The sequence below is a fragment of the Xenopus laevis genome, chromosome 1L, assembly GCF_017654675.1.
Source record: "Xenopus laevis strain J_2021 chromosome 1L, Xenopus_laevis_v10.1, whole genome shotgun sequence".
Lineage (NCBI taxonomy): Eukaryota > Metazoa > Chordata > Amphibia > Anura > Pipidae > Xenopus > Xenopus laevis.
This window is the reverse complement of record NC_054371.1, coordinates 23,224,245-23,249,277: the sequence shown is the minus strand read 5'-3', so window position 1 is coordinate 23,249,277 and position 25,033 is coordinate 23,224,245. Positions and strand designations below refer to the sequence as shown.

The 25,033-nt window shown below is 39.9% G+C and overlaps 1 protein-coding gene across 2 annotated transcripts; it reads left to right on the top strand.

The window, feature by feature from the left end:
* The first annotated feature begins 425 nt into the window (after positions 1–425).
* On the top strand, positions 426–24,583 carry nop14.L (NOP14 nucleolar protein L homeolog). Of its 2 annotated transcripts, XM_018245080.2 has the most exons (19): positions 426–750; positions 2,494–2,628; positions 3,639–3,780; positions 5,821–5,966; positions 6,987–7,121; positions 7,733–7,855; positions 9,051–9,182; positions 9,969–10,290; positions 10,735–10,865; positions 12,957–13,042; positions 14,032–14,167; positions 14,380–14,481; positions 14,929–15,082; positions 20,129–20,200; positions 20,279–20,438; positions 21,125–21,272; positions 21,373–21,494; positions 22,420–22,575; positions 23,602–24,583. In XM_018245080.2, exons 1-19 carry the CDS (start codon positions 550–552, stop codon positions 23,702–23,704), a joined length of 2,706 nt encoding a protein of 901 aa, XP_018100569.1. In that variant the 5' UTR covers positions 426–549; the 3' UTR covers positions 23,705–24,583. The 2 variants fall into 2 exon arrangements, with proteins under 2 accessions (XP_018100569.1, XP_018100573.1); XM_018245084.2 differs by lacking the exon at positions 20,129–20,200 and having other exon boundaries at positions 427–750.
* Positions 24,584–25,033: the final 450 nt, after the last annotated feature.

Here is a 25,033-nt window from a genome sequence, read left to right as displayed (position 1 = left end):
GGGGACAGGGGCACCAAACGACAGCAGGCCTAGGGGTGCCCGCTATGTAAAGGCAGCCTTTGTAGCCTGCAGATGGTTTTCAAGGGTCACTGACCCCGGCAACAGCAAGAAAACCCTAGCAACCAGATAGGACCTGAAAACTGAAGCTTCAGAGACCGACAAAACATAATGTAAATATTTAATAAAAACTGAAAAAAGAAGACTCGTTGCAAACTGTTTAGGGATTCTTTGTGCCAAACTAAATTCTGAGCAATAGTTTTAGGGTGAACGATTTTTTAACAATCTATGTCAGTGTTTCTTTATTAAACAGCTCAATTTCTACTTTACAATTCTAGTAATAAAGTAACAGGGCCTGTCAAGAACAAATAACCGAATATAAACGCCTAACACGCATTCTAATACTAAAGGGAAAGCCGCTGCCGGATACACGTAACATTACCGCGCCACCTACTTCCGGCGCGCTCAGTGCTCACATGTGCTGTTCCTGTGCACAGTTCCAGGGCTGGTGTGGATAGAACGTTCCTATACTCCGGTTGTGACACCGCTACCATGGGGAAGACTGCAGGGAAGAAGAAGGGGAAGGTCCCCGCGGCAGCAGCCCGAGTTGTAGCCCAGAAAGCCCGCACGGAGATCAGGGATAACCCTTTTGAGGTGAAGATAAACAGGCAGAAATTTAACGTGCTGGGAAGAAAAACTGGGAAACACGACGTGGGACTGCCCGGGGTCTCCAAGACCAAAGCCCTCAAGAGGGTAAGAGAGGGGGATCTGTGGGAGCCGGAACATAAAGCTTGTCTGGAGGCTTTAAGTTAACTTTTACTTTGTCATAGAATGACCAGCAACTTTTCAATTAGTCTTCATGTTTTTTTTTATTTCATTTTTAAATTATTTGCCTTCTTCATCTGACTCCTAGCTGTCAAAAGGGGGTCACTGACCCCATCTAAAAATACAAATGCTCTGTAAGGCTACACATTTATTATTATTATAATTATTCTTAATTTTTATTACTCATCTTTCAATTCAGGCCCTTCCCCTTCTGATATGGCAGTGTTTTATTCAGATTAATTCATGGTTGCTAGAGTAATGTGGAACCTAGCAACGCTGTATCTTTTATATGCTGAGCCTTCTTGACAGATAGTCACAGTGTCAACTATATGTGTCTGATACTTTAGTTTCCTTCACTGCACACCAGCATGGATTTGGGGGCAAGATGCTTAGGGGCAAGTTATAATGATATATTCACCTGAATAAAAAGGAACAGTGCAACATAGTTGATGCATTTGTCAAGCTCCTTCTCCTTGAATTAATCCCTCCTTTTACAGTAGTGGTGTTGGACTTTTTCAGTTTACATCCCATTTAAAGATCTAAACTATGGTTAGGGTGGCCCTTAGCTATATATCCATGTTTTAGTCATTCAAAAAAGATTTAGGCCGCTCCAAACTCGCCCCCTGTGTGTTCTTCTTATTGTAGCTCCATTTTTTAGTTGTTGTGATCCGGGTGCTCTGCTGTCAGCGTCCCCACTGAAATAGTAATTGCTCAAGGAATGGAAAGGCGGCACTCCTGTAAGATAAAAAAGGTGGTTTATTCCAACAGGTCACTGACCAGCATCACCTGACGCATTTCGGAAGTAACTCACTTCCTATAGCCTATGATTAAGGGAGTTACTTCCAAAACGCGTCAGGTGATGTTGGTTTGTGACCTGTTGGATTAAACCACCTTTTTTTCTAACCTGAGTACCACCTTTACATTTTTAGAGCAATTTTTAGTCATTCAATCACACTTCCAATAATATCTAGAGCAATAAATACATATTCACCTCAGATATGAACCAAACTGACCTTCGTGCTGGGCTCTTTAGGTGCAGGTCTAAGGATTCAAAATAGGCCCTGGCATTCCACTTACACAGAGGTTCAAACAGCCCCCCACCCCACTAAATAGTGGCTTTCTATGGCATCTTACAGCAGCCCTTCTGGGATTTGAACCCTCAGAACCCTCCTTCTTAGCAAAGCAAATAGGCATTCTAAACAATTCTCTCCTGGCCTTTAAGCTGAGCCTGATGTCCCATTTCTATCACAAAACAAGAGACCTGCGGCACAACTGTTGCAATTGAATAAGTGATTAGTATTTATTCATCTCATAAAAAAACGGCAACGTTTCGGGCCTCCACTGTGCCCTTTATGGAGGCCCGAAACGTTGCCGTTTTTTTATGAGATTAATAAATACTAATCACTTATTCAATTGCAACAGTTGTGCCGCAGGTCTCTTGTTTTGTGATACACAATTTTTGGGCTTTTTGGGCAGTATTGAGCCCGACACCTGAAGGCACCTGACACCAACCCGGTGATACAGACCTGTGACAGCACTCCAATCTTGGGATTTGATGTCCCATTTCTAGTCCTCTAAAGGCCAGAAGGATATGCAGTTGATGCTAAAGTGGTCCATGCTTCAATAGTGTATGTTCCAAATACATGAAAAAGGGCTGGCTTTGTTTTGCAGCGCAAGGAAACAATTCTAGTGGAATACCAGCGGCGAGGGAAAGTCAGTGTTTTTATGGACAAGCGGTTTGGGGAATATGACACAAAATTAACCCCAGATGAAAAGATGATGAAGAGATTTGCTATGGAACGGCAGGTAAGGATCATTTATTATCATGTTTCTGTTTTTCACTTTTCCTGTTAATTATGACTCTGTTTCCAAGTTGCACATATAAATTGTCTGATTCTTGTATTGAAATTTAAAATTGTCACTCATTGTGCTAGGCAGCTCTTGGTTTTATGCTCTATGCAGTCCTTTAATATTCCCCAAAATTTGTTTACTATGTCTAAAATGATGGAGCATCGGTGGCACCTTCATACTGTACATCAGGGACATCGATCGCAGTCTACCAGTAGATCCCCGTCATGTTCCCAGCAGACCGCAACCTGGGGCCTGGCTTCGGAGCAAGAGAGAGCTGGCTGGGCTCAGTGCAGAGTAGATGGGCGGGCTGAGGGGAAGGGACATGGAGGGTAAGGAAGGCGGGCTACAGGCACAGGGAAGGAGGGCAGGCTGCAACAAGCACAGACCCGGAGGTCAAGGAAAGGAGGGCAGGCTACAAGCACAGACAGAGGGTAAGGAAGGGAGGGCTGCAACAAGCACAGAAACTGGGGCGAAGGAAGTTAGGGCTGCAACAAGCACAGACACTGAGGGACATGAAGGGTGGGCAGGCTACAGACAGGGACAGAGGGGAAGGAAGGGAGGGGTGAGAGCAGCAAGCACTTAGGGCAAAAGAGCGTGTTCAGACTTTCATAACCTGCCAAATTTAGTAAAATGAACATGGTAATTAGGGGCTGTGGTCACAAAAATGGGCGCGTTCAAAAATTGCAGCAGGTTATCAAGGTAGATTTCTTGATGGGGGCCAGTTGTCGAGAGTAGATCCCAGTGTAATAGTCTGGGCACCCCTGCTGTACATACTTCTAGTTAATTGTAAACTGTCAGTATTGTAAAACAATTCTGCTGGTGGCGGATGCTACATGTTGTAATTCTGTCACAACTGTAGAAATCAAACTGTTGAAACTCAGAACTGAAGGGAAACTGGAATGTGCTTACAATGTGATTAGTGTTGATTTGAACCACCACCATATTGTTTTGATTATGTACCCTAGAGAAGCACAGAGAAGAAAAATTTGTACAACCTAAATGAAGAAGAAGAGCTGACACATTATGGGCAGTCACTGGCAGGTCTGGAAAAACTAAATGATGCAGTAGAGAGTGACAGTGACTCCGAGGAACGTGGAGCTTTGTCAGGTAACTGCTGACACATTTGTCTTGTGTAATCAGGGTAACTGGCTACATATAGGTTTTCTACCTGGCCATTGAATGGACTTCAGTCTTATGAAGAGGCAAGAAAAATAACAGATAGGAAGGATGGTTTTTGCTTCATAAAAGTTGGCATCTTTAGTGGCACAACATTAGAATTAAGGGATACTGTCATCAGAGTGATTTATGCTTAATAATAACCTATAAAACTGTTATTTTGCTTGTGGGATTTATTTTTCTGATTGTCACCTGCACAGTTAGAGCTCATGGCAGTAGCTTAGTGAACAATTGTTAACAACATTGCTACCAATCTGATAATCAGGAGTGCTGTGTCAATGGGCCGAGTTGAGAAACTCGCCTCAGACGGCAGTGCCCCATAAGTTACCAGGGGCAGCAGTTCCTGGTAACTTTAAAAGGGGTTGTTCACCTTCCAACACTTTTTTCAGTTCAGTTGTTTTCAGATAGTTCAGAAATAAAGACTTTTTTCAATTATTTTCCATTTTCTATATGTGACCGTTTTTCTAATATTGAAGTGTAAAGTCTTATTTTTCACCTTTCTAAAGCACCTCTGGGAGGGGATACATTTCTTATATTTGGGGTTCATTAGCAGCTGCTCTTAGAATTGATACAATAATTGCCAATATTCCAGAGATGTTGCTGAAAAATGTATCAACCAAAATGTTGCAAAATTTAGAGTCTGCACCTGAATAACTGAGCAGCCAGACTCAAACACCAGAGACAGGGACATTAAACTTTAAACTTAGATTTTGGAAAAACTGTAAAAAATAAAAGATGGAAAGTAATTGAAAAAAGTCTTTATTTCTGGAGAACCACCTGAAAATAACTCAACTAAAAAGTGGAAGGTGAACAACCCCTTTAAAGCCAAATTTCTGTTTTTCAATCCGGAAATCCGACTTATAGTGCAGAGAATGCAATTGCACTCATGAAGTGGAGCCCACTGACCCTTTCCAGACCCGAAAATGGGACTGCCGTGGGGAGACTCAGACTGACGGCCACCTTGGGCGGCAATATGCCAAGGATCACTGTTGCTGCTAGTCATCACAAAGTATTAGTTAGCTGATATTAGCAACATTTTAATTTTCCAATCAAATACCGCTTTATTTCACTTCCATTTACAAAATATATTTGTGCTGCATTGCTGCCCCCTTGTGGGAAATCATGCGCCTCACCTCAAATGTTAGGAACATTTTTTTTTTAAATAAATGCATAGCACCAGGTCTGGACTGGGGATACATTTTAGGTACACAGAAGCTCAAACTGCACTTCACAGGCCCAATAAATCATGAGTAGCATCTATGACATCTTACAGCAGCCCTCTAGCATTTGCCAGAATACACATATTGTCAGTCTGAGGTCTCAAAATATTTGGAGTTAAATTTTTTTTCTTTTAGAAGATAGTACCATTGCTTTGTACACTTGAATTACTGTTCTGCTGAAGCATATGTTATTATTGGCATGAAATGATCGTGTGTGATTTTGAAAATGTGCAGCATGGGAGTGTTTTACACGTTTCAGGAATAAAGGAAGGGAGTATTTGCTATTTAGAGATGCATTCTTAATATAAATAATTAAAAGCTACATTTTATTACTACCCTTTCTGCAAAACGTTGGCCTACTCCTGAAAAATAGTACCCTTTTTCTCTATTGTTGTAAAATATTAAGTAGACTCTGGAGCACCCTCCTTTTACTTCCAGTAGGTACATTGTGAAATGAATGTTTGTGTGCAGACTGACCCCTCACTTTGTACCAATTGTAAACACAGATGAGAGAATGATCACTAGAGCTGCATGTCTTTAAGATGGTATAATGCAGTGCTATCCATTTGAATAATAAAAAGAGCATGTGAATTTGAAAAAAACACATTGTTTTATATTGGGAAGCTCATGTTTGAATTAGGTGTTTTATGCTCTACCTAAAAAAAAAAAAGCAAATTTCATGCAGCTAAAATCTTTCTACCTATATGATCATGTCACTGATACAAACTTTTCTTCCTTCCTGTAACTCCAGCTGAACTGACTGCTTCCCATTTTGGTGGTGGCGGTGGCCTGCTTAGAAAAAAAACCCAGTCTGATCAAAAGGACGAGGAGGCTGAGAAACCAAAGAGTCGTAAAGAGCTGATTGAGGAACTGATCGTAAAATCCAAACAGGAAAAGGTTTGTCAAGGCTTTTTTTTTTTGGTTCATCCAAAAGCCTCCAATAAAGCAGGGTTTATGTTCTTCAAGGCTGTTCTTGCCATGATGCAGGGTAAGAACCTTTCCCAGATAGCAGTGAGCAGGCAGTTACTAGGGGTGTCAAAAATCCGCAACTGGTTATTTTGAAGGGGAAGGAAATCTACCGAAGCAGATTATTGTCAATAGATTAGCCACAATAGGTCAAGCTATAACACTATATGTATTCTGCGGAATGCTTTACCATACCTGAGTAAACCGCTCTAGAAGCTCTCTGTTTAGGATAGCAGCTGCCATATTAGCTTGGTGTGACATCACTTCCTGCCTGAGTGTCTCCCTGCTCACTCATAGCTCTGAGCTCAGATAACAGCAGAGAGGGGGGGGGGAGAGGAAGAGAGGAGCAAACTGAGCATGCTCAAGCCCTAGCCCTGGATGTTTATACAGAAGCCCATGAGTACACAATAGAAGGAAAGAAATGCTGTGGTTTTTTTTTTGACAGAGGACTCAGAGCAGCATTACTTTGAGGGTTTACTGGTAAATTTATATAGACCTTTCTGATAAAGCTTACTTAATTTTAGCCTTTCCTTCTCCTTTTAAGAGTCAGATTTACATTGTTGGAAATGAAAAATCAGCTTTTCTAGTGCAGGGAGCGCAGTAGTGTTGCAGTTATTGCTTGACCTGCTCTGACATCAAAGAGCTCAGAGTGGGCAAAGGGTTGCGGCATCAGCCTCAGGCAGCAGCAGCAGTCCCAGAATCAGTGTTGCTGTTCCGGTGTAATTGTTGGAAACTTGTCACATATGGCTGTATATCTCAAGTTATTGCATTGGGAGAGTGTTGCATATGCAACACAACACAGGTGATTCTGAAGGTGTGTAAGCTGTATCATGCACCCTTCTCTTTTTCCATTATATTTTAAGTCCAGCTCTTGCATTCATCTCTTTTATCCACTTTCTCAGTGCTGACATAGTTCTGGGGCATTAACGATTTTTTGCTTTGTTTCTTAAGAGAGAAAGGCAGAGCCAAAAAGAGAAGTCAGTGGAACTAACGGAGAAACTCGACAATGACTGGAAAGCCATACAGGGACTCCTCTCACACAAAACACCAAAATCCGAGAGAAAGACAGAGGGAGAAAAGCCCAAGGTAAGCTCCTGGTCATCATTTGCATCCAGGTCTGGTTTAGGTTTTACTTGATGGCGCTCTATTATGTAACCATGTGAGTTTATAACGGATGGCGTATTTTTTTTAGCAAGGGAGAAAATACAAAGATACTGAAATGAATTGTAGAGTCATCATATAAAATAATATTTAGATGCTATCTGACACCCAAGAGAATTGTCAAAAATGTGGTGTCTACCAACCCTAATTGTTTTAGAGGTTGCCCCTAAAACAGGCTGGATGTATCACATCTGGGGGACGTGTGCTTACGTGATTTGATTCTGTGACCTGGGTATATAATGTTATTTTCTTTATTATTCATATAAATGTAAAGTAGGATCCATTGTCTGACTTACTAAATGGAAAGTGTATACGCTGCAACATAAACTACTCATGATGAACTTTTTGGCAGCACAGCAGACAATTGTCATGGTGTGGAAATTAATTTTTAGTTCACAGTTGATCGAAGTTGAGTTTTTTTTTTTTGCCTTCCTCTGTATCATCTAACATTTAAGCAGGTTTCATGTGGACAGGAACGTTTAAACTTATACAACTCTACGTTTATTATTCCCCCTGACCTTTCTGTTTCCCAATAGCCGGATCACTACGATAAGATTGTCCGGGAGCTGGGATTTGAGATGAAGGCTCAGCCCACAGACAGGATGAAGTCTGAAGAAGAATTGGCTAAGGAAGAGCAGGAACGCCTGCAGAAACTGGAGGTAACCAAGAGTTTTCATTTTAAAGGATCTCTTCAGTCAATGTAATAATGTGTATATTGCATTTACTTTGCTTATAAAAGGTATTTACAGTTTGCTTCTGTTGAATGGGGCACGGTACAACATTCCAGCTGATGCTTGCCATAGCACATGGGAGGTTTGATTGACTCTCAAAACAACTCCATACTCCCTACAAATAGTTTTTGTGCTGACTTCACTTCTGGAGGCAATCTGGAACTCTGCCGCACAGTTCATAAATCAGCTCCTTAGGCTCATTCCAAAGCCAACATTGTAGTCCAACACTATGGAAATTAATAGGAATGCATCGAATCCAGGATTCGGTTCGGGATTTGGGCTTTTTCAGGAGGATTCGGCCGAATCCTTCTGCACGGCTGAAGCGAATCCAAATCCTGATTTGCATATGCAAGTTAGGAGTGGCGAGGGAAATTATGAAATATGCAAATTAGGAGTGTGGAGGGAAAATTTAGTGACTTTTTTTGTCACATAACAAGGAAGTAAAAATGGTTTCCCCCTTCCCACCCCTAATTTGCCTATGCAAATTAGGATTTGGTTCAGTATTTGGCAGAGCCTTTATCGAAGGATTCGGGGGTTCAGCCGAATTCAAAATAGTGGATTCGGTGCATCCCTAGAAATTAAGGACCAGAAAACATTTTGTTTATAATTGTGGTACTACACCTGTACTACCATACTACTGTACAAGCAGGGCACTGAAATACAAAAAAACTTGTGTACGTTTTTCTGTTAGTGTACTTGTAACTTGAGTGTGCTTGTTGCTGCGGTCACATTGGTATGTGCTGCTGTGTATTGCTAATATAGTGAATAAAGTACCCCTTCTTAAAATATAGGGTATTGAAAGTTACTGAGGAGTTCCTTGACCATATAAAAACACGAGGCTGAAGGCCAAGTGTTTTTTATAAAGGTCATCGAACTCAAGGTGACTTCTGATATCCTTATATTTTGCTACAGGGGGTTCTTTATTATAATACACAAGTTTCAGTAAATCATGTGACATCACTTCTCTCCGATTATAACGGATGACATCACTAAGCACCGTTTACAGGATATTCATGGCTCTTGTGTATTATAGCTATATATTTATGTGCTTGTGTGTTAGAGGCATATGCATGCACAGCTTCTTTAACGACAATGAATCTGTTTTTGTCTCTTTTAATTCCAGGCTGAGAGGCTCCGGCGAATGCGAGGAGTAGATGAAAATCAGAAATCCAAGAAAGCCAAACACATCTCAGCTGATGATTTAATGGATGGCTTTATACTGGATAAAGATGATCGCGTGATGCTGTCCTATAAGGTCTGTCTCATCACCCATTACACATACAATACATGTTTAACTTCACCTTACCCAAATTTCTCCCACAAGCCAGAATTCTGCAGTGCTTGTAGGTCAATATTTAAATGTGGGAAGAAATGATTTCTCCAGTAGGTTAAATACACAATGATTTATATCCTCAAGTTAATTGGCTCCTGATAAGTTTGTGTCATAGGATAATGATAGACTGATGTGTCCCCGCAGTTGGGAGGGTGGGGCCAGCATCGGACTGGCCTGCCGGGAAACCGGGAGAAAACCCAGTGGGCCCTGGTCCTGTTGGGCCCCACAGTCCAGGCACATAAACAGGCAATTTAGTTGAGTGGAGGAATATGGGGCCTCAGAATGCCACGAGCGATAAACTGCCCAGAAAAACCATCAGCACTGGAGGCTTGGTGGCATCAGGTGGTGTGCCAGAGGGGGCCCTTAGCTCTGGTTTTCCAGTGGGCCCCACCTCCATCAGTCCAACACTGGGTGGGGCTTGTGAGTTTCAGATTTGTTTGAGCTTCTTGCACTTCACAATGATGAATGAGGATTAGAAAGGGTAGTAGATGAAGATGGAGGCTAAATATTTCCAACCAATTTATTTTCATGAAGACTGGTAAGATGCTTCTCACTGTGTAGATTGTAGTGGGTGAATCTTAATTGAAATGCTTTCTTTGTGATGTTTGCCTGTTGTAATAGCAGTTTTTGTCAGCATCATGGAAGTAGGTGGGTCAGAACCAATCAGCATGCTAGAATGTTTCACAGTTTGTTTTTTTTTCACTATAGGATGGCACCATGAATCTTCCTGTTACAGAAGAAAAAGAGAAGGAAGATGTAGAGAAAGAGAGCAGTGGTGATGAGAATGAAGAGGAGGCCAGTGGTGATGAGGAAGAGGAGGGCAGTGGTGAAGAGGAGGAAGATGACGGGAGTGAGGACGACTCAAATGAAGGTGATGCCTCAGACAATTATTCTGACCTAGAGTCGGATGCAGGCAGTGAGGAACAAGATAGCGATGATGAAAAATCAAAGACCAAAGGAAAAGAAAAGAAGAAAAAGAGCAAAGCTGACACAGAGGCTGCCAAGTCTGAGCTTCCATTTACTTTTGCTGGTAAGACTTGTTATCTTTATAACTGAGCATCTAGTCATAGCAGTCTAAATAGCCCGTTGTCATTTGAATATGGTAACACACAGGTGCACAGCTGTCCTTGCAGGGGAGACATTCTGGAGTCGGTGCCATTATCCTCCCTCCTTTGGGGTCACAGCAGAGCATTGGTTTTCTACACTGGAAACAGAAACAAGCTCTTTTGTGCTTATGTGTTGGTTTTCAATACATGCAGCTGTGGGATAGTGTCTTGTAAGGACTATAAATTAGAAAAGTATCCGTAGAGAGTATGCCACCTCCTGCCATGTTGTTTGCTTCAACTAGTACGTTCCCTAGTGTCCATTAATTGATTTTGTTGTAGAGCTGCATGTAAGGGCAGTCTACTACAAAGGGTCTCAGATAGGCAAACCCACGGCTTCTCATTATAAAATGTTTTATATTTCTTGCCAGTTCCTGAATCCTATGAAAGTTTCCAGTCTCTCTTGTCTGGAAAATCTGTGGAGCAGCAACTGGTTGTGTTGGAGAGGATCCAGAAGTGCAACCACCCAAGCCTGGCCGAAGGGAATAAGGCCAAGTTAGAGGTGCGCTCTATTGTTTCCGTGCCATCATGAGTGTGCCTGTGACATGTTCACTGATTTTATTACAACAGTAAAGAGAACTCACAGTATACATATCCAGTGCTTTAACATAGAATATTAATAATAATAGAACAGTAATAACTACAAATGAGTTCCAGCAAAAGCTATGTAATATACTGGTCTTGCCATTTGGTCATAGGCAATAGGCCTGCCTATAAATGACCTTCATTGTCCCTCCGCACGCATTAAAGGGGTGGTTCACCTTTAAGTTAACTTTTAGTATGTTATAGAATGGCCAAATCTAAGCAACCTTTCAATTGGTCTTCATTTTATTTATTTAATTTTTTTTTTTTACAGTTTTTTAAATGATTTGCCTTTTTCTTTTGACCCTTTCCAGCTTTCCAGTGAGGGTCACTGACCCCATCTGAAAAATAAATGCTCTGTAAGGCTAAAAATATATTGTTATTGCTACTTTTTATTGCTGATCTTTCTATTCATGGTCTCTCCTATTCAGTTAGGAAGATATAGACAGTGTCTCCATTTTGCACACGGTGATTTATACTAACATATGGTCATTATGAGGAACTCCAGTACTTTTAGCCATCCATTTAAAATACCTATGACTCAATATAGTTTTTTAAAAAGTATAAACTTTAATTCATCACTATTAAAAAAGTATTTTTTCAATCATGTGTACAAAGTTGATATTAATTCATTTAACCTTTAAAAATACAATATATAGAATATTACAGTTATTGAAACAATTGCGTATAGATTGGTGTATTAGGATTAATTGATGAGAAGGAGTTAATGCTTCAAGCTTGCATTAGACAGTCCATGGATTCCTATTTGAGGAAAAAGAGATTGATGTGGGAAAGAAATGTCGGAGGAATAAATCACTGAAGGCACCCGCTCTAAATTGTTTGAAAAAAGTCTCTGAAAGAATTCCGCGTGCTGGAAATAATTAGAGTCATTTGTTACTGTTAAGAAACATAGTATCCTGTGTAGAAAAGATGCTGAAAGCATGTAACAATGTAAGCCGCCTTCACTTCTTCTGCTGCCGTATCGGTTTACCAACAGCTTGTGAAGCAGTAAATCGGTGGCTGATTGACTCACTGTGCACCGGCTGCAATGTGAATGCCTGCAAGTAAGCCGCCCCAAGTATACGTTACCCTCAGTTCAAGGTCTGCATTAGTGTCTTTTTGTCCAGACTCGGATAACTCAGACGAGGGAATGCACGTGTGTCTCCAGATTTTTTACGGCTTATTCAAGTAACATCCAGACTTATCGCAATCTTTGGTTAGGAGCGGTTGAGAGCGGGTGATTCCTCCATCATGACACGCCAACGCGCGTTTCACCAAACAGGCTTCGTCAGGGCGTTTTTCCTCAAATAGGAATCCATGGACTGTCTAATGCAAGCTTGAAGCATTAACTCCTTCTCATCAATTAATCCTAATACACCAATCTATACGCAATTGTTTCAATAACTGTAATATTCTATATATTGTATTTTTAAAGGTTAAATGAATTAATATCAACTTTGTACACATGATTGAAAAAATACTTTTTTAATAGTGATGAATTAAAGTTTATACTTTTTAAAAAACTATATTGAGTCATAGGTATTTTAAATGGATGGCTAAAAGTACTGGAGTTCCTCATAATGACCATATGTTAGTATAAATCACCGTGTGCAAAATGGAGACACTGTCTATATCTTCCTAATTATATATTTTTCTGCCTCCTGCACCGCCAAAAATTGTTGGTTGAGTGAGACTAAATTAAAATATTGGGTGAGTGCTATGCCATTTTTCATATTTAATAGTTATAATCTCTCCTATTCAGTCCCTTATTCAAATCCTAGCAACCAGATTGTTGAAATTGCAAACTGGAGAGCTGCTAATTTAACCTAAATTACTGAAAAACCACCATTAATAAAAATAAAAAAATGAAAACCAATTGCAAATTGTCTCAGAATATCACCCTCTACGTAATATTAACTCAAAGTTGAACAACCTCTTTAAGGACGCATCCAAATACACATATTTGATGTTTTTTCATCTGATTTTAATTTTATGCTTTTAACTTTATTAGAAACTGTTTGGCTTCCTTCTGGACTACATAACAGATCTGGCCAGCGTGGACACACCTGATCTAAAAACAATTGACAAATTGGTCATGTAAGTAAATCATATTAATTGTTTTCTTTTTTTCGTGGCAACCAATCAGATGCTAGATATTTTAATTAAAGGTAAAGTCCACTTTACCTTTAATATTGGTATTTCATTAGCCCCACCAACATCCTGATTAGCAGGTGGAAGACTGTCCTTTCATTGAAGTGAAAGTGTTGATGAAGGTTTTCACACTGCATTGATCTCAGTGGAAAACCCTCAGTTCTACTGTGAATTGGTTCCAAGCTGTGCTCCCCACCTGAAAAATACAGAAGCTGCCAATCAGAACACTGTTCTTGAGTAAGTTCTGGAGGCCTACGGGATTCCATTAATTCCAAGTGGGCCTTAAGAAAGTCAGCCATGTCTTATTCCAAGTACTTAAAGGAACAGTTCAGTGTGGATAAATAGACTGTTCAAAACTAAAAATATTTTCAATATAGTTAGTTAGCCAACAATCTAATGTATAAAGGCTGGAGTGACTGGATGTGCAACATAATAGCCAGAACAGTACTTTTCAGCTCTCTTGGTTCCCACTGATGTAGAGGTGCTGGGAATTTTACATAAATATTTACATTTTCTGTAGTGCCTAATTCAGTAAAAGACAGGTTTGCTTCTTTCCACTTTATATCTGTTATGAATTAACCCTAAATGTGCTCCCTGCCATCCAGTATATGGCACCAGCATGAAACTGTCAGCGTTCCAGTGCTGAAGATGCTACATTTTCTGTTTTTAATTTGATCGATGCTGCTTTTTTAGTTTACTGACAACACAGTGGGGGCAAGAACAAACCCCTCAGGCATGCAAAGAGTTAAGTTGTTTATCATTTTTGCTTAGTAATTGGTGCTGAAAAAGTACATTTATTTGTGCTTCTCTTAATAATTCAGCGTTGTGTAAAGGGGGGAATGCACGTGGATGATCCCATTTAATATGAAATGTTATGTTTGGTGTCGGAATGATTCTGAAATTCCTTTGCGATTCCCCTCCCTTGCCTCTCACAGCCCCTTGTACAACCTGTGCCAGATGTTTCCTGAATCAGCAGCTTCTTGTGTCAGAAACGTTCTAGAGGAATCTGCACGTGCCATCGATGAAATGGTAGAAGCCAAAGGCCGAGCTGTTCTTCCAGGGATACACATGGTGGGTATTGTGTAACTGCAGAAAGGATTGTGTCAATCAGACAGATACCTGTGCAAAGACATTATTTTTACATCTCTGAAGTGACTTTGATATGCAAAAGTGACACACTTGCTATGAATGATTCATTTACATCTATTACACTGGTGTCTTTGATTTGTTTTTGTCACAGAATGTTGTGTCTTTGTTGTATAATCATAGTCTTTGTCTTGCAGCTGGTTCACCTCAAAATTACAGCGATCTTATTCCCCACATCTGATTTCTGGCACTCAGTGGTCACCCCAGCCATGATTCTCATGAGCCAGTTGCTAACTTTGGTAAGACAAACCCTGTAGTGCCTGTTAATTTTGTGTGTGTGTGTGTATACACACACGCACACATACAAAACACATGAGCACACACATATACATGCATAAACACATACACACACATATACATACATACACACATGCAAATGTACGTACGTACACACACACGTATACTAGGGATGTACCGAATCCATTATTTTGGATTCGGCCGAACCCCCGAATCCTTCGCAAAAGATTTGGCTAAATACCGATCCGAATCCTTATTTGCATATGCAAATTAGGTGTGGGAAGGGGAAAGCATTTTTTACTTCCTTGTTTTGTGACAAATAACATGCAAATTAGGATTCAAATTGGCCAGGCAGAAGGATTTGGCCGTATCCTGGACACACACACACACACACACACACACACTGCATGCACCTGCTCATCCTTTAACCCTCACTGTCTTTATTCCAGTGTCCAGTCTCTTCATTAGAAGATGTCGCTGGGGGCCTGTTTGTTTGCTGCATGTTTCTCGAGTACGTTTCTCTCTCCAAAAAGTTTATCCCAGAACTGATTAACTACCTATTAGGAATACTTCATCTAGCGGTCCCAAGGAAACAGTCAGTAGGTATGTTGATTTAGTAATGTTACTGTGTCGTCATTCTAACAATGGCATTATTCTAACCAATCAAAAAGGCAAGAACAGCTGTTAAATTCAAAAAGGTAAAGTGCAATGTTTGTTTTGCATATTTTTACATGTTTTGTGTCTCTGGTTTGGGTTGCTCTGTCTCTTTTAAGGATGCACCGAATCCACTTTTTTGGATTCCTGCCGAACCCCTGAATCCTTCGCGAAAGATTAGGCCGAATACCAAATCCTAATTTGCAAATTGGGGGTGGGAAGGGTACAACATTTTTTACTTCCTGGTTTTGTGACAAAAAGTCAAGCAATTTCCCTCCCCACCCCTAATTTGCATATGTAAATTAGGATTCAGTTCGGCCGGGCAGAAGGATTCGGCCAAATCCGAATCCTGCTGAAAAATGCTGAATCCCGAACAGAATCCTGGATTTGGTGCATCCCTAGTCTCTTTAAAGTTCTCCATAAAACCAAGCCTTAGAAGTGACATAATTACTGCTGCTTTCTAGGCAGTCAATGGGCTACTCACGTATCCATAATATCATTACATACTGTATGTCCCCCGATCACCACCAATATTTATGATAGATAAGATTCTTTATTTGTCACATGTATACCGCTACAACATGCAGTGAAATGCATCCTGTTTCACTTTTTTAGACTACAAAATTAAAAACATACTAGTTTAATACTACAACTAGTACAAAAGGATTACCATAAAATTAAGAATTCTAAGAAACATTTTAAATTAAAGGGATACTGTCATGGGAAAACATGTTTGTTTTTTTTTCAAAACGCATCAGTTAATATTGCTGCTGCAGCAGAATTCTGCACTGAAATCCATTTCTCAAAAGAGCAAACAGATTTTTTTATATTCAATTTTGAAATCTGACATGGGGCTAGACATTTTGTCAATTTCATGTTTTTCCATGACCGTATCCCTTTAAGTATAGCAGCAAAGCAGATGTAGTGCAAAATGAACCATGTTATTTACATAAGTGACAGTGAGTGAAGATTGTATAAAAATAGAAATATAAAAAACAGCAGTGCAGTACACAAAATAACCATGTTACATGAGGTGACGGTTTAATAAATGTAAATGGACTGTACTATGAGAAAATGAAAAAAAATGTACTATGGGCATCTGTTGAGCTCGGGCAGCATTGGGCAGGTTGTGGATCCTCTCCACTTCCTCACTTACTAATACACCATTCACTGACTGACTAAAAAGGCATGTAAAGGCAAAAAAATAAAATCCTAGTTTTACTTTCTTTAATGAAAAAGAAACATATCTCCAATATACTTTAATTAAAAAATGTGTAGCGTTTTTATAAGAAACCTGACTGTATGCAGTGAAATTCTCCCTTCATTTACTGCTGTGGATAGGAATTATCAGATGGTCCCTAACTGCTGAGCAGGGAAACAATCATACTTATGAACAGCAGGGGGAGCCCCCACCTTACTTCCCAGCCATGCAGAACTCAAGCAGCTTTGTTTGTTTCCCTGTAGAGCAGTTGGCGACTGTGTGGAGATTTGTATTGGGTTTTATTTTCCCTTTACTGTTTCCAACTCCAGCTGCAGGGACAAAGATCATGGAGACAGATTTAAACTGGATCAATACAAAAACTATAAAATCCACATTAGATTACATGAGAACAAAGGACCCAGTGCAGTCTGTATATTCTGATTATTAATCAGTCTTGCTGTATCGGCTTCTGGCAGATAATCTTTGATTTGTGCTGTTTTGATCATTTATGACGATCCCTAAGCAGCCCAGACCACACTGAGCATGTGCACAGTCTTGGTCTTGCAAAGATGTATAACAAAGTTACAAGATGGTGACCCCCTGTAGCCAATTTTGAAAGCATAAATTATTTGTTTGATTAGGCTTGTGGTGCAGTAAGTTCATGTTTATATTTAGTATACAAAATACAGCATTTCTAGCCTTATTCTATTTTAGACTTTACTTCACCTTAAATGCCTTTGCACCATTTGATCAATGCTGTATTGGCAGATAAGGAAGTGGAGAGGAGCTGAAATTGCTCTTCATTTCATGTTGTACCAAGACTGGAGCCATAGAACCCATAGACTGATTGCTCAGGGATTGTACCCATAGAGCCCAGTGTCTGATTTATTTCTCAGTCCTGGGATTTACAAAGCACAATGGCAAATGAAGCAGAAACACTTCATTTCAGTGCTTGGGTTTCTCGGTGCAGCCCCTGGCCAATCAACTGCATTTATGTCAGTCTTTACTTTTCCAACAAACGTATCTGTAGAATGAGAGATCTTCTTACGGTTCACCACCCTTAGCTAATAACATTTCCTGAAAAATATGATTTGGCTTTAACAAACCAAATAGTGTTTTTTATGTTTCCACTGGAAACTCTTAAAGTGTTGAGGTTTTGCCAGCGGTGGGAATCTGGAAGCCCAGTGTACACTTGGCACCCTGACAGTATTTTGAGTCAGAACTTTTCGATAAGGGCTTCCCATCCTCCATGAGAATAAAGTGCAATCTGGGAAGGAAACAAGAGAATTAGAGGGAATAAAGCTCCGATATAGAGCGCCTTGAGCACGTCTCCTGTTTTACTGAATGACAAATGCTCCACTGAATTCTTGTACTGAAGGCATCCATTACAGCACAAATGGCAGGACCAGCTATAATGTGTCTTTAAAAAACCTTTGTGTATATTATAGTTAATTGTAAAGGAACAGTTCAGTATAAAAATAAAAACTGGGTAAATAGATAGGCTGTGCAAAATAAACAATGTTTCCAATGTAGTTAGTTAGCCAAAAATGTAATGTATAAAGGCTGGAGTGACTGGATGTCTAACATAATAGCCAGAACTCTACTTCCTGCTTTGCATCTCTCTTGCTTTCCACTGATTCCATTGAAGAGCGTTTAAAGGGGATCTAAACATAAAAATATGCATTGATATAAACGTATTCTCTGGTCCCTGAGCATGTTTGCAGTTTACAGTAATGTTTCTATTTATAGTGGTTTCTGAAATATTAAGACAGCTATGGGACCTTTTATCCAGAATGCTCGGGACCTGGGATTTGGAGCTTAATACCTTGTCTACTAGAAAATAATGTAAACATTAAATTAACCCAATAGGCTGGTTTTGCTTCCAATAAGGATTAATTATATCTTAGTTGGGATCTAGTACAAGCTACTGTTTTTTTATTATAGAGAAAAAGGAAATCATTTAAAAAAAATTGGGTTATTTGATTATAATGGCGTCTATGGGAGACGGCCTTTCTGTAATTCTGAGCTTTCTGGTTAATGGGTTTCTGGATAACGGATCCCATACCTGTAGTTGTAAGCATACAAAATGCCATATCTATGCTTGGCTTGCCAATTTTATGATCATAACTTTGTAACTTAAAACTAGGGATGCACAGAATCCAGGATTCGGCTTGGAATTCGGCCAGGATTCTGCCTTTTTCAGCAGGATCCGAATCGGCCAAATCCTTGTGCCTGGCCGAACCGAATATGAATTTGCATATGTAAATTCGGGGCAGGTTGGGAAATCATGTGACTTCATCACAAAATATTCTTTCCACTTTTTCCTTTCCTGCCCCTAATTTGCATATGCAAATTAGTATTCGGTTCATTATTCGGCCAGATCTTTCACCAAGGATTCGGGGTTTCTGCCCGAATTCCAAATAGTGGATTCAGTGCATCCCTACTAAAAACCCCTGGGGGACAAGGGAATCTGCATTGATCAAACGCCTCTCTTTTTGTATGCTTTTGTAGATTGGTAGTTTTAGACTGCTAATATCAAACTTTCAGATCTCTCTATGAAGGTCAGTGTGTCCGTATCCCTATCTGTCTGTGCATTTCTTTCTGTAAGTCGGTTAAAGGATGGTCCACCTTTAAGTTCACTTTTAGTATGTTATAGAATGGCCAGTTCTAATCAACTTTTCAATTGGTCTTCATTATTTATCTGCATAGTTTTTTTAATTATTTGCCTTCTACTGACTCTTTCCAACTTTCAAATGGGGGCCACTGACTCCGTCTAAAAAACAAATGCTTTTTAAGGCTACAAATTGATTGTTAGAGCTACTGTTGATTGCTCTTCTTTCTTTTCAGGCCCTCTCCTATTCACATTTCAGTCTCTTATACAGCTCAGCACATGGTTGCTAGGGTAATTTGAACCCCAGCAACCAGATTGCTGTAATTGCTCGAGGAATGCTAAATAACTTATAAAAATGAAAACCAATCATCACTCTCTAGATCAGGGACCCCCAACCTTTTTTACGCATGAGCCATATTCAAATGTAAAAAGTGTTGGGGAGCAACACAAGCATGAAAAAATCCCCAATGGGTGCCAAATAAAGGCTATAATTGGCTATTTAGTAGCCCTATGTGGACTGACAGTCTACAGGAGTCTCTGTTTGGCAGTACATCTGTTTTTATACAACTAAAACTTGCCTCCAAGCCTGGAATTCAAAAATAAGCTCCTGCTTTGAGGTCACTGGGAGCAACATCCAAGGGGTTGGAGAGCAACATGTTACTCACGAGCCACTGGTTGGGGACCACTGCTCTAGATCATACTAAAAGTTAACTGAAAGGTGAACAACTCATTTAACCACTGAAAGACTAATTAACAGTCTAAAATTGCTAATATCTCAACCTCTAACAACAGAAAAATAATGTAATTGGCAAAATTGCTCAGAGAAGCACTTGGGTAAATATACATGAATAACATTTTTGGGTTTAGATTACAGTGTAGTGGATGGGGGGGGGCAACCTGAAGCTTATTTTAGGGTGTGATTTAGGAAGGAAGGGTTTATTAAAGTTGAAGAATGTCCTAGGAACTATAGAAGAGTAAACATTACACTTTTATAGACCTGTTATCTAGTTTGGGTATATAATGAAATCTTGGACCGCAGAGGGAGACCCAAAGCTAAAATTTGGTGATCTTTATTTATCAACAGAGAATAACCCATTGATTTCTCTGGGCTTAATTCTGATTACAGATTGGGAGCAGTCTCTGATGGCCCATTATCTAGTTATTGCATTCTTATAATCTACAGAGAGAAGACGTTGGGGATGTGATAGAAGAAAGGCAGGTGTAGAAAACAGGACAGTTTGCCTGTATCTTGCTGGTAACATTCATTACAGAATTAGGAGCTAAAGGCAGGGTACAGGGGAAGATTGAACAACAATGTTTGGTCTAATTACAGATTATGTATTGGTTCCACCATTTAAACCACATGGGAAGAACTCTGAGCTTCTACTGCTTGAGAATAAGGAGGACAGTGACACGTGGGCCAAGAAGCCTCTCCCAATAACTGCAATCAATGGGCTGACTGAAAGCAGTGAACTGGAAATTAGTCATTTCAAGTGAGTCCTGTTATTGTGTGTCATGTTATTTAATGAACTCTTCATATTTTTTTCTACTAAGCATGCAGTCTTGACATTGGGTTTGGAAAGGTGCAAAATCCAATGCTACAGCTGCAGGCTCAGTTCAGCGACCATGGTAAATGGATTCCCAAATGAGCCAATCTTTGCCCAATATGACAACCCTGGTGGTGGGCCAAATTGGGCTGATGCTATGGTCTTTCAGGCCAATGATTGCATCACCCAAGACTTCTGTCCTGACCCATCCACCAGAAGCAGCTCTTAATGGACAGGATTTTCTTGCCTGACAATAAACAACAGGCTGTGCCCAGAGTATTTATATATCGACACAGTCATCTTTTTTGACCCCATACATGGACCAGTAAACTCCCAGGCAATAAGTGTAGGACCAATGTAAATCTTGCAGATTCTGCTTCTCCATCATTCTTAGCCGTGTGTGATCCTATACAGTACAGAATGACTTGAGGGCTCGGAGGAGAAGTTGGGCAAGTGCAGTCCTATCATTAGTGCATGACCAATAGTAAAAGAACTGGTTGGACAATACAGAAACAGACTGGACACAGCTCACGTCTTATTTTTTTTTTGTGGTTTGAATGTCATTGTATGGTTATTTCTGAGCTTTCCCTTATTTAGGCCTCATATTTTTGCATTTGACTGTTTTCTCACAGGATAACGTGTATAGCAACATGTCTGGATCTATTAAAGCGATGTGTGGATATTTATGGGCCTTTACCAGCCTTCCAAGAGATCATGAATCCCATTACAACTCTACTCCGTAAGCATTTATCGACCAGCGACTACCCTCTGCCAATTCAGGTGAGCTTGCAATGTCTGGGTAATTGTGCACCCAAGTATCAACCTGCCCATATAAGAGTTGTTTGTTGGCTACCAAGTTTTTTTTATGACTTATTTGCAGGACTTGCAAGCAGATATACTCAGAACGATTGAGAGAAATAGCAAGAAACCATACAAACCGCTGGTGTTTGAAAAGCAGTTGCCTGTGCCGATGAAAATGTTCACACCGAAAGTAATGCCAGTGTGGGTATCTGCCTGCAAAGGCCAAGTATTGCTTATAGAGTCTGTACTTTGTCTTTGTGACACCTAATCATAGTTAAACACTTTATTGTGTATAAAGCATCCACTGAGCAATGAGACATATTGGGTATGTCGTTCTTTCCTTGATTAGCAGTTCCTAGCATAGAGGATGGCACACACCTGTATGTATTGACTAGTTACTAGCATAGAGGATGGCACACACCTGTATGTATTGACTAGTTACTAGCATAGAGGATGGCACACACCTGTATGAATTGACTAGTTACTAGCATAGAGAATGGCACACACCTGTATGAATTGACTAGTTAATAGCATAGAGGATGGCACACACCTGTATGAATTGACTAGTTCCTAGCATAGAGGATGGCACACACCTGTATGGATTGACTAGTTACCAGCATAGAGAATGGCACACACCTGTATGAATTGACTAGTTTCTAGCATAGAGAATGGCACACACCTGTATGAATTGACTAGTTACTAGCATAGAGAATGGCACACACCTGTATGAATTGACTAGTTACTAGCATAGAGAATGGTACACACCAGTATGAATTGACTAGTTACTAGCATAGAGAAATGACACACACCTGTATGAATTGACTAGTTCCTAGCATAGAGGATGGCACACACCTGTATGAATTGACTAGTTAATAGCATAGAGGATGGCACACACCTGTATGGATTGACTAGTTACTAGCATAGAGAATGGCACACACCTGTATGAATTGACTAGTTTCTAGCATAGAGAATGGCTCACACCTGTATGAATTGACTAGTTACTAGCATAGAGAATGTCGCACACCTGTATGAATTGACTAGTTCCTAGCATAGAGAATGTCGCACACACACAACTGTATGAATGTTTAGTTGAACACTTTACCCATTGAGACTTTTCCTGTTGCAGACTTGAGTTTGGCAGAAAACAAGGTTGCAATCGGGAAGAGCGTGAGAGAAAGAAGCTGCTTCACAAACACAAGCGGGAGTTCAAGGGAGCTGTCCGAGAAATTCGCAGAGACAACCAGTTCTTGGCCAGAGTAAAGCTGTCTGAGACCATGGAGAGGTGAGTGATTGGCTAAGCATTGTCACATTTATACAGTTACCAATCACAGTTCAGCTGTCAGTAGTGACATGGGTAAAGTTTACCTCCAGGTATGTAACTTGCAACAATCAATCTGATATTTGCTTTTAATTATTGTAACTTGCACAAGGTCAGCAGCTTGCGTGCCCAGTATAATGTGCCATAATGACTTCCTCCGTTAAGAGACAGACCACAAACCTATCTTTATCACTGTTTGTGACTTCTAATATCCTTATAATTTACAGTAGGGGGTACATTATCCCTTATAATACATGAGTGATACTCCGAGTTCCCTGTATAACTCAGCCTGCAGCCTTGTGCCTTTATATGGTCACAGAACTACTCAGTGACTTCTAATATCCTTATCATTTACAGTAGGGGGTACATTATCCCTTATAATACATGAGTGATACTCCGAGTTCCCTGTATACCTCAGCCTGCAGCCTTGTGCCTTTATATGGTCACAGAACTACTCAGTGACTTCTAATATCCTTATCATTTACAGTAGGGGGTACATTATCCCTTATAATACATGAGTGATACTCAGAGTTCCCTGTATAACTCAGCCTGCAGCCTTGTGCCTTTATATGGTCACAGAACAACCCCTCAGTGACTTCTAATATCCTTATCATTTACAGTAGGGGGTACATTATACCTTATAATACATGAGTGATACTCAGAGTTCCCTGTATAACTCAGCCTGCAGCCTTGTGCCTTTATATGGTCACAGAACCCCTCAGTGACTTCTAATATCCTTATCATTTACAGTAGGGGGTACATTATCCCTTATAATACATGAGTGATACTCAGAGTTCCCTGTATAACTCAGCCTGCAGCCTCGTGCCTTTATATGGTCATAGAACCCCTTAGTGACTTCTAATATCCTTATCATTTAAAGTACTGTGTACCGTATATTACTATATAATGTCTTAAAACAATATTTTGAACATTAGAAATCATGTTATACTGGAAGTTCTGTATTAAAACCCCTCTCATTATTATCTCCAGGGACTCTGAGAGGAAGAGGAAAGTGAAAGAGCTTTTTAATAGTCTTTCAACGCAAGAGGGAGAGTGGAAAGCACTGAAAAAGAGAAAGATGAAGGGGAAATGATGGAGATGAAGGCAGACTGGACTGTAGGGGAAATCCTTGGGACACTCGCAGGTTGTTCTGCATATCTGTCTCTTCATTGGAAAAGACATTTTTTAACCACTGCCCGTTGGAAGGACGGTTGAGTGTTTCTATTACTCTTAGGGGGTTATTTATTAAAGTCTGAATGCCCAGAATCTCAAAAATTAGTTTTTTGTAACTATAAAATTTTTAGTTGGAAAAAAAAAAAAAAAACTCACATTTTTTGAGATTTATTTTACCCCGAGGCTGCACAAAGTAGAATCTTAAAATCCACCATCTCAGACCTGCCGAGGTTGTATATATGTCAGTGGCAGAGGTTTCTGAAGTCTGTGCTGAAGCCCGAAAATCCGACTATTTTGGATGGAAATCCTAAAAATGCGGGCTCTTTGGGGAAAAAAGCCCAAAAATTGAACGATTCAGGGGGCAAAATTGTACGATTCGCAATGTCACTCGATTTTGAGTTTTCCCTGATCCGATATAATAGAGGTTTTTTTAATAATAAATAAGGTCTTTGGATTTTTTTTTTTTTTTTAAATCAGAAAAATTTGGATTTTGATAAATAACTCCCTTAGAGTCACTTGCTTTAAACCACAATGAAACGCCATAAGGTTTTTTTTTTCCTTGCTCTAGAGTGTGATCTATGTATACGCCAATTGTATATACTGTGGCCCGAGAAATAATTGGATATCATTCATACTGACTCAAATGTTATGTCTGGTTCAATATTCTCAATTATAAATTATTTGTCAACTGCGTATACTGATTTCAAATGTAAATGAAAATCCTACTAGATGTGCAGCTTCTCTTTGGCAATCCACATAAAAGAATAAACTGATCCTATGCAACCGTTTCTTAATAAGATCAAAGTGCAGCATTGTGTGTTATTAGTGAGTTTTGGTCCCTAGGTACCCGGGTTCTACATGATCATATCAATGTCCCATGGTGGAATTAGGAAACCGTTCTTATTCATTTCAGTTTTGGCCCATCGTGCTTACCGTCGCTTGGTATGGGACTCTGGTTCTACAGATGGAGGATGACAGAATATTGATTATAAAATACAAATGTATCTCCAGGTTGGTAAATACAGATATGGGATCCGTTATCTGGAAACCAGTTATCCAGAAAGCTCCAAATTACGGACCAGCTGTCTCCCATAGACTGAATTTTATCCAAATAATCCAAATTTTTAAAAATAATTTCCTTTTTCTCTGTAATAATAAAACAGTAGCTTGTTCCTGATCCCAACTAAGATATAATTAATCCTTATAGGAAGCAAAACCAGCCCATTGGGTTTATTTCATGTTTACCTGA

Coding starts and splice junctions, on each gene's coding strand:
- nop14.L (XM_018245080.2), top strand. CDS start 550: ATGGGGAAGACTGCAGGGAAGAAGAAGGGGAAGGTCCCCGCGGCAGCA. Junction 13,043..14,031: donor ACAATTGACAAATTGGTCAT/GTAAGTAAATCA, acceptor TGCCTCTCACAG/CCCCTTGTACAACCTGTGCC. Junction 14,168..14,379: donor TTCTTCCAGGGATACACATG/GTGGGTATTGTG, acceptor TTTGTCTTGCAG/CTGGTTCACCTCAAAATTAC.